This window comes from Mandrillus leucophaeus, unplaced genomic scaffold (genome assembly GCF_000951045.1).
Source record: "Mandrillus leucophaeus isolate KB7577 unplaced genomic scaffold, Mleu.le_1.0 Scaffold39, whole genome shotgun sequence".
Classification (NCBI taxonomy): Eukaryota; Metazoa; Chordata; class Mammalia; order Primates; family Cercopithecidae; genus Mandrillus; species Mandrillus leucophaeus.
Genome location: NW_012104142.1, coordinates 5,184,270 through 5,193,604, shown reverse-complemented (window position 1 = coordinate 5,193,604; position 9,335 = coordinate 5,184,270). Strand labels below are relative to the sequence as shown.

At 43.4% G+C, this 9,335-nt stretch overlaps 1 protein-coding gene across 2 annotated transcripts in view; it reads left to right on the top strand.

Annotated features, from left to right (window-relative positions):
• The window catches only part of USP54 (ubiquitin specific peptidase 54), a 137,749-nt gene extending 128,774 nt beyond the window's left edge, over positions 1–8,975 (top strand). For both annotated transcript variants that reach the window (XM_011991138.1, XM_011991137.1), the window contains 4 exons: positions 1,528–1,646; positions 1,968–2,108; positions 5,811–5,994; positions 7,334–8,975. In XM_011991138.1, the coding sequence (XP_011846528.1) occupies positions 1,528–1,646; positions 1,968–2,108; positions 5,811–5,994; positions 7,334–7,893 (1,004 nt within the window). In that variant the 3' untranslated portion in view covers positions 7,894–8,975. The remainder of the gene's footprint in view (positions 1–1,527; positions 1,647–1,967; positions 2,109–5,810; positions 5,995–7,333) is intronic.
• Positions 8,976–9,335: the final 360 nt, after the last annotated feature.

Below are 9,335 nucleotides of genomic sequence, written 5' to 3'. Positions count from 1 at the left end.
TCATACCATTCTCCTGCCTCAGCCTCCCGAGTAGCTGGGACTACAGGCGCCCACCACCACGCTCAGCTAATTTTTTGTATTTTTAGTGGAGATGGGGTTTCACCATGTTAGCTAGGATGGTCTTGATCTCCTGACCTCGCGATCCGCCCGCCTCAACCTCCCAAAGTGCTGGGATTACAGGTGTACACCACCATGCCCGGCCAAGGATATTTTCTTGGACTTTTTAGGAACCTTTCAAAAATGAAAATTCCCAGGCACCAACCACAAACTTTCTGATTCAGGTCTGTGGTAACATCCAGAAAGCTATATTTTTAAAAGTTCCCAGATGAATCTGAGGTGGTATTGAAAGCACTGCATTTAAGTACCCAGGAATACTGAAAATAACTGGTCTTACAGTACTTACGTGAATAATATCAGCTTCAGCCAGATATAGATATATTAGAATCACATCATCAAATCAAGACATGAATTGGCCATGGACATATGTATCAAATGTAGGTCAAGGGCATATACAGTTTCAGAATGGAAAACTTAATTAGCTGGATTGGGGTTAGCCCCTTGGGAGTCACCAATCCAGTTTAGAGCAACTCTGAACAATCTAGAAAGGTTTTGAAGAGAGGTAAGCATTTAGTGGTTATTTAGAATTTAAATGATTTGAGAGAAGGTAAGGGGAAAAGAGCATTACATGTGTAAAACATTCCTGAGGTGCTCCTGCTCAGAGTACAAGAGGTCACCAGGTGAGATGATGCTGGAGTACTGTGCTGAAAATCAAGAGAGTTTTAATCCTGGTTAAACTACTAAACTGTCAGACCCTGGAACTCATTTTCCTGTTATATAAAATGAGGAGGTTTGATAGATGATTATTTTGATCATTTCAGTTCTGAACTAGACTGGAGATAATTTCTTTTGTCACCGCAGATACTTCAGAAAATCACTGTGTTAGATAATTTCCTCTGTCTGTAAGTCTTGAGCCCAAGTCTGACAGAAGCTGATTATGTTTACAAAAATGAAATGAAGCAAGATGGGGACATTCAGTAAACTATCCATATTCTAAAATTCTTGTTTCTTTCTTTTTTTTTTTTCTTGAGACGGACTCTCACTCTGTCGCCCAGCCTGGAGTGCAGTGGCACGATCTTGGCTCACTGCAAGCTCCACCTCCTGGGTTCACGCCATTCTCCTGCCTCAGCCTCCCGAGTAGCTGGGACTACAGGTGCCCACCACCATGCCCGGCTAAGTTTTTGTATTTTTAGTAGAGATGGGGTTTCACTGTGTTAACCATGATGTTCTCGATCTCCTGGCCTGTGATCCACCCGCCTCGGCCTCTCAAAGTGCTGGAATTACAGGCGTGAGCCACCACGTCTGGCCCCTCTTGTTTCTAAATTTCAGGAGCATGTCCCCCCGTTGAATTCAGGAATGCATATTTATTATTTAGTGAAACAACAACTCCTGAGTTTGTGCTGCTAGGCTTAGAGGTTAGGCCCTAGCAGAAGAAACAGCCTCAACTTGTATTTATGTTTTCCTCTTCAGGCTCTGCAGATGGCATGGGGAGGAGGTTGCACTCAGCCCCTGATCCTGGTCTCTCGAAGACTCCAACAGCAGAAATGGAGCAGAGTCTCCATGAAGCCAGAACAGTGTGTACTTCTCAGGTAGCAGCCTCAGGTGCTAAGGTGCTGGGCCTGGGGTGGTGTGTTGGGGAAGGAATTATGGAAAGATATGTCTGGTAGGGATGATGATAAGGCAGAGGCATGGTGATATGGGGCTATCAGAAGAAAATAAGGTCTATGATTGGGCTTCTTTTGAATTAGAGGAGATTTTTACATGGCCACTATCTTACCAATACATGTAATTCAGGTGTCTATTACTACTGAGTCTTCCCCTATTCTTTCCCATACCCTGAGGATAGTGTCTGTGGGAAAACCATAAGTCTGGTATTATGTGTCTGCCTGTATGTGTCTGTGTGTTTGAAGGCTACACCTTGCCGAGGCCTCAGCAGGGAGTGTGGGGAGGATGAGCAGTACAGTGCAGAGAACTTACGTCGCATCTCACGCAGTCTCAGTGGCACCGTTGTCTCAGAGAGGGAGGAAGCTCCAGTTTCTTCCCACAGTTTTGTAAGTAGAATCAGGGTCCATCTATTCAGAGCACCTTCCTCCTTGCTAAGCAAAAATACAGTGCAGGTGAAGAAGCAGGGAGAAAGTGAAGGTTGTAGTGTGAGGAAAAGCCCTGTGTACTCAGCGAAAATAAGGACACGCAGTCATTATTTTATTTACAAACATTCAGTTGGAGCCCGGAGGAATGTCCATTCCCTGTAGCAGTTCTGAAAGGCTGTGTGTGTTGTAGGGTTTCCTAGGGTGAGAAGAGTCATAATGGCCTTGAGAGGAATCTGAGAAGCAAAGGCTGCTGATTGGGTCAGAAGCCACTGCACTAATCAAAGGAAGAAGGAAAGAAATGGGATGCGGTATTGGTTTGCTTTTTCCCCTCACCCCCAGTATGTGATTGAATAGAATTCAGTGTGTTTTCAATCTAAAGTGAAGCATGTGCATCAGCAAGAAAAAGAAAAAAGCCTTGCGAATTTTCATATGGTACTAATGCAGTAATGTGTAGGCAGAAGGGGCAGGAAAGCCCAAGCCATTAGAGATCAACAGACTTAAATAATATCAGTGGCTAGGTCTGTAGGTAATCATACCTTTGGAGAATTTCACTTCCTTGCCCAAGTTGAGTTTTCATTACAGTAGAGGTCAGGGTACAAAGTACCAGTGCACTGAAGGTTGTCCACTAGGTCAGTTCAGGAAAAATGTAAAAACAGGTTTTAAATACATGGTACAAAAATAAAAAGGTATAAAAGCATATATGGTGAAAACCAAGTCTGTCTTCTACCAGCTCTTCAGATTCAGTTTCCCTCCTAAGAGGTACTCATTTTTCTAATTTTTAAAAATCAGCCGAGGCCAGACGTGGTGGCTCATGCCTATAATCCCAGCACTTTGGGAGGCCGAGGACGGTGGATCACCTGAGGTCAGGAATTCGAGACCAGCCTGGCCAACATGGCGAAAATATAAAAATTAGCTGGACATGGTGGGAGGGGGCGCCTGTACTCCTAGCTACTCAGTAGGCTGAGGCAGGAGAATCGCTTGAATCTGGGTGGCAGACGTTGCAGTGAGCTGAGATTGAGCCACTGCACTCCAGCCTGGGCGACAGAGCAAGACTCTGTCTCAAAAACAAAACAAAACAAACAGAAAAACTCAGCTGAATTTATAATAAGATTCATTCAATTTATTGTTCATAAATTCCTAAACAATTCTGATCAGGCTGCCATTCTTTTTTGGAAAAGGTGGACTCTCCTGCCTAGCATTTGTTCTCATGTACTTTCAATTCATTTAATGGCAAATTGTTATTTTCCAAGGAGAATTGGCTTCCTTTCTTCTGACTTCTGTATCATTCATTGATTCATTCTTTTAAATAAATACTTACTGATTCTGTCACAAGATTCCTAACACAAAAATAAACAAATAAATAAGTGCTTATTGAGTGTGTTCTAGGTATTGTGCTAGGTGCTGGAGATACAATGGTGAATTAGATGTAGTCCCTGCTTTTATGGAGCTTACAGTCTACAGTGAAGGACAGATAAATAAACAATTATAATGTATTAAGGATTTGATCCTATGGGAACATAATAGAAGGGACATTTAAATCAGGCTTGAGGTATCATGGAAGGCTTCCTGGAGGAAGCAAAAAGAATATAGCAGGTAAAAGGGACCTGAGCAAATATTAACTGAATTAAAATAAGCTTATTTAGTATGGCAGGATTAGAAAGTCTGGTGAGGGGAGATGATGGAGAGTGTTGACGAGAGGATACAAAGAATATTATGGACCGCAGACAGCCCTGTATGTCACAGTAGGTAGTTTGGAAGGATAGAGATAAGTCGACGTATTTGAGACCCAGTTAGGAAGTAAACATCGGTGGGAGTTGGTGCCTGCCTGGATGTTGGGAGAGGGGGTAAAGGATGATACTCAAGTTTTATGGTTAGATAATGATATATTTGAGGGAAGATATGTATTCAGTTTTGCATATATTAAGCTTGAGTGGAGATATCTGGCAGGCTTTTGGAATGAGATATATAAGCTAGAAACTGAAATTTGGGAATCATACCCATTGAAAAGAGGAAAATACTTGCAGAAAGAGAAGAGGAGCCAGGACATATCCCTAAAGAGCATTAGATTTAAGGTGGTTCTTCTTTTGAAGAACCCTAAAAGGAGACTGAGAAAAAAAGACTAGAGAGACTGAAGGGAAACCAGGGATGTGTGGTACCATAGGCAACAAGGGGAGAATGTTTCAAGAAGAAAGGAGTAATTAGCTATGTCACATGCTGAGAGGAGTGGCACCTGGTCCTTAGGCGGTATGATAAATGCTTATTTTGTGCCATGTTGTGGTAGGTGCTGTGAGCATACACTGATGAAACAACACAAATTCTGCCCTTGAGTAGCTTGCAGTCTCGTAAAGGAAATTAGACATACTGGCATATAGATTATTTTATTTAACGTATTATTACTAAGTGCCCACATTGTTCTAGGCACTGTTCAAGGTGCTAGGGATACTGAAGTAAAAAGAAATAGGGGAGAAAGACAATAAACAAATAAATGATATAATGCCAGACAATGATAAGTATGATAAAGAATAATAAAATAAGGCAAGAGAATAAGGAGTAAAGAGGTAATAGTGTTTTTTTTGAGGGCTATTCCTGATAGTAGGGTAGTGAGGGAAATCAGCTCTAAGGAAGTAACTTTTGATTAGAGACCTCAGTGATATGAAGGTGTGAGCCATCAGAAGAATATTCTTGGTAACAGAAACAGTAAGTATAAAGACTCTGAGGTAGCAATGAGCTTGGTGTGTTTGAGGAACATTAAAATTAGAGTGTAAAAGCTCCAGGAATGATAGGAAATAAAGTGAGGAGCAGTAGGGCCATATCACATAGGACCTTGTAGACCATGGTAAGGAGTGGATAGGAGATAGGAAGAGCAGATTGAAGGCTGTTGCAGTAGTCCAGGTGAATTTAAATATAAAACCCATAGGTAGAAATGATAGTCCTTGGCAAGTAATGGAACTGTGGATGCGAAGTAGGAAATCAAGGTCATTGCCAATGTTTGAATATGGGTGATTTAGGAAAATGAGGTACCAGGAGGAGGAGTTTGGAAGGATTTTGGTTCAATTTTGGATATGCTACTGTTTCAGATATTAAAGGGGAATATTTCTGGGTATTTATCATAAAAGTAGATAATTAATAGGGAATAGAGCAGGACATAAGCATCAGTAAATACAAACTTGACAGGCAAAAGAGGAAGCTGTGGAATGTATAGCAGTGACAGGAGAGAAGATGGGGTAGAGTTCTTGATTCTACATTTAAACATATATAGTTTTATTCCCAGTACTTAGAATAAGGATTTTTTTTTTTTTCTCATTCTCTCAGGCTTTCTGAATTTCTCATATTTTGTTTTTATTTTTAAATTTCTATCTCAATCTCTCTAATTCTACTGTTAGCATTAAGGAGTTTGCTAAAGACCTGAATGGTAGGGTTGGGAAGGTGAGGGATATGAGGAGGACTGGTTAAGGGATAAGGATCTGAAGTTTGCAGTTTCTTAGAGGGCTGGCAGGGAGAGTGACTGAATAAATTGGGTCCTACTGCAGAACAAGGCATGTAGGCATGTTTGTGCTCTGGTTCCCTCCATTTCCCTTTGCTTGCCTCACTGTGTTTACCCAACTACATCCTGCTTTGTGTTAATCCTCATCTCTATGTTTTTTTGTCTTGTCTCATTATAAGGATTCATCAAACGTGAGGAAGCCTTTGGAAACCGGGCACCGTTGTTCCAGCTCCTCTTCCCTCCCTGTCATCCATGACCCTTCTGTGTTTCTCCTCGGTCCCCAACTCTACCCTCCCCAACCACAGTTCCTGTCCCCAGATGTCCTGATGCCCAGCGTGGCAGGGGAGCCCCATAGACTCCCAGGTAACTCCCCCAAATCTAATATTATATGCCAGAATTTGATACCTTTTCAGGGGCCTCATAGGGTCAAATCAGTATACCTATGGGGAGGGGGGTATCCCAAGGTAGAGTGGTGTGAGGGTATGAATTACTGCTTCAAAGTCGTGCATTGATCCAGATAAATATTAAATCATTTGTTGGGCACCATGATTCTTAGACCAAGGGTCTAGACCAGCACCCCTAGAGTCTGTCTACTTATGCGAATGAACTGCTTCAGTCATGATAGAATAAGCTTTTAACTGACAAAGGGGAGTTAATACCCAGTCTTTGGGACACCCCCAGAACAGAAATGGTCATCTCTATCAGCTAGTTTTCTCTCCTTCTGTCCTCTGAGTCTCAGCTGAGGGATGGTCTAGGAAGACAAGGAATGAGTGGGAGAATTGGAAAGACCCTATACATGGAGTACCCACACCGTGTGTACAGACCCAGACAATTGTGGGGAAGGTGGGCAACATCATTTTGGCTTTCTTTGACCTTCCAAGTGAGATGTTCTCTTTTTTCCCCTCATGCGCTGGATGTCCAAGCTTGAGGCAGTGGTTCTCAGCAGATAAAGGGGATGTACTACCGGTATCTAGTGGGTAGAGGCCAGGGATGCTGCTAAATGTCACACAATGCACAGGGCAGTCTCTTCCCAACCCCAACAAAGAATTATCAGCTCAAGATATTAACAGTGCCAAAGTTGAATAAATGTATAAGAAAAGGCATTCCACATTAGATCTCAGAGATCAAACGAAGGCAGCTTAACTGAAGTGAAGATAACATTTTAAGAAAAGTTGGAAAAAACAAAAAAAAGTCAGGCACAGTGTCTCACACCTGTAATCCCAGCACTTTGGAGGCCAAGATGGGAGGATTGCTTAAGCCCAGGAGTTCGAGACCAGCCTGGGCAACACAGTGAGATCCCATCTCTATTTTTTTAAAAAAGAAAAGCTGAGTGAGGTTTTGGTATGGTGGTTCTAGAAGTATAGCCATCACAAACGGAATATACGTTTGCTATATATTGCTATATATTAGGGAGCCCTCCTTTTGTATGCGTGTGTATAGTGGATAAGAGATTATAGTGGAGGGAGGTAGAGGTATGGCAACATCCATGAGACTGTTTCATTTGCCCAGGTTGGAAGTATGATATTTGATTTTGATGTATATTAGGAATTTTAAAAAATGGAATCAAAAGCACAGCTTGGTTCCTTCTTTCCCTTGTGTGTATGCTCTTGGTAGGGAATTGGGCTAAACAGCTAGGCACGGCTCTCTGGGAAGAATGGTATTCTGAAGATGCTCAGTCTTTGGGTTTCTTTTCTTTCCCCAGGAACTTCGAGGAGTGTCCAGCAGTTTCTGGCTATGTGTGACAGGGGTGAAACTTCCCAAGGGGCCAAGTACACAGGAAGGACTTTGAATTACCAGAGCCTCCCCCATCGTTCCAGAACAGACACCTCCTGGGCACCCTGGTCAGAGACCAGCCAGCATATTGGGACCAGATTCCTGACTACTCCAGGGTGCAATCCTCAGCTAACCTACACTGCCACACTACCAGAAAGAAGCAAGGGCCTTCAGGTTCCTCACGCTCAGTCCTGGGGTGATCTTTCCCATTCACCCTCCCACCCTCCCATTGTTCATCCTGTGTACCCACCATCTAGCAGTCTTCATGTACCCCGGAGGTCAGATTGGAATTCAGATCCTGTTCCAGGGTCCCGAACCCCTGGTCCTCGAAGAGTAGATATGCCCCCAGATGACGACTGGAGGCAAAGCAGTTATGCCTCCCGCTCTGGACACAGGAGGACAGTGGGAGAAGGGTTTCTGTTTGTTCTATCAGATGCCTCCAGAAGAGAGCAGATCAGGGCTAGAGTCCTGCAGCACAGTCAATGGTAAAGGTTACTCCTTTCCTTTCCTGGAGCTACACCTTTCTATGTAAAACTGTACTGTGGGCCAGGCGCGGTGGCTCACGCCTGTAATCCCAGCACTTTGGGAGGCTGAGGCGGGTGGATCACAAGGTCAGGAGATTGAGACCATCCTGGCCAACATGGTGAAACCCCGTCTCTACCAAAATACAAAAAATTAGTCAGGCGTGATGGTGCATGCCTGTAGTCCCAACTACTTGGGAGGCTGAGGCAGGAGAATTGCTTAAACCCGGGAGGCAGAGGTTGCAGTGAGCTGAGATCGCACCACTGCACTCCAGCTTGGCAACAGAGTGAGACTCCGTCTCGGAAAACAAAACAAAACAAAAAAACTGTACTGTGGCAGCGTTGGTACCCTGCATTACTGCCATGGTTGTGCTATTCTTATCTCAACATAGAATTGGTGGGTTCTCCTAAGGGTGTCAGGAACCTCTAAAAAGACCTGATTCTTTGGGAGGGGATATTTGAAATTCCAACTTCCATTCCCCCTAGCAAAAGGAAGCAGCTGCTGTTTAAGGGTTTTATCTGAGCCACTTTAAAGATGAATCCATGGTATTACTCTGGATACTACCCATTCCTTAGGATCTTAAGGTCACATTTTATTCCTGGATGCTTTATGTCCCCACCTCCACCTGAGCCCTTGTCCTCTGTTCCCTACTATATTCCCAACTTCTACTCTTTGTTTTATCCACCTATCCCTATTACCTGACCCTTTGTCTTCCCTATCTCCCATCCTTGGGGGGACATGTAGCCCTGTGGTCATGGTTCTGATTACATCATCAGGGCAGCCCCCTGCCCAGGTATTATGGCCTGTCAGCATTCCTTGTGCCCTCCAAACCTTAGGCCTAGAATGCGGAGCTGCCAACATAACATCCACCCTTTTGAACAGATGGAGTCAGGCACACTAACACAGCCTTCTGTCCTCAGCACAGCCATTATTACCACTTGCTCAGTTGTTGTTGTGAACCCTCAGAATCAGCTGAACTATTTTAGGCCAAACATACTGTTTTTGTAAAGTATTTTTCATTAATAAATCTATAAGATAGTTCTATTTAATTCCTTGTCATTCTTCCCTTTGTATGCTCTTGCTTTTTTTGTACTGGGGCGGGGAGGCCTAGATAAATATATGAAGTGGCTTTTGACTGAGTGGAAGTGAGGAGCCAGAGAGGAGTTGAAGGATATACAATCAAGGTGGGAATCAATGGGTCCTAAAATAGGGTGCCTGTCCTTTTTACTATTGCTGCTAGGATGTTTCCCATCCCTTTCCTGATAGAGCATTCAGTACTCAGTACATTATACACTTCCTTCCTTCCTCCCCTCCTTAGGGAGATTTTCTGGGGATTCAAGCTCTTCTTACAAACTCACTCCTGATCGATGTACTCTGGGTGCCTTTCCTCTATCTTATAAGTTTGTGAC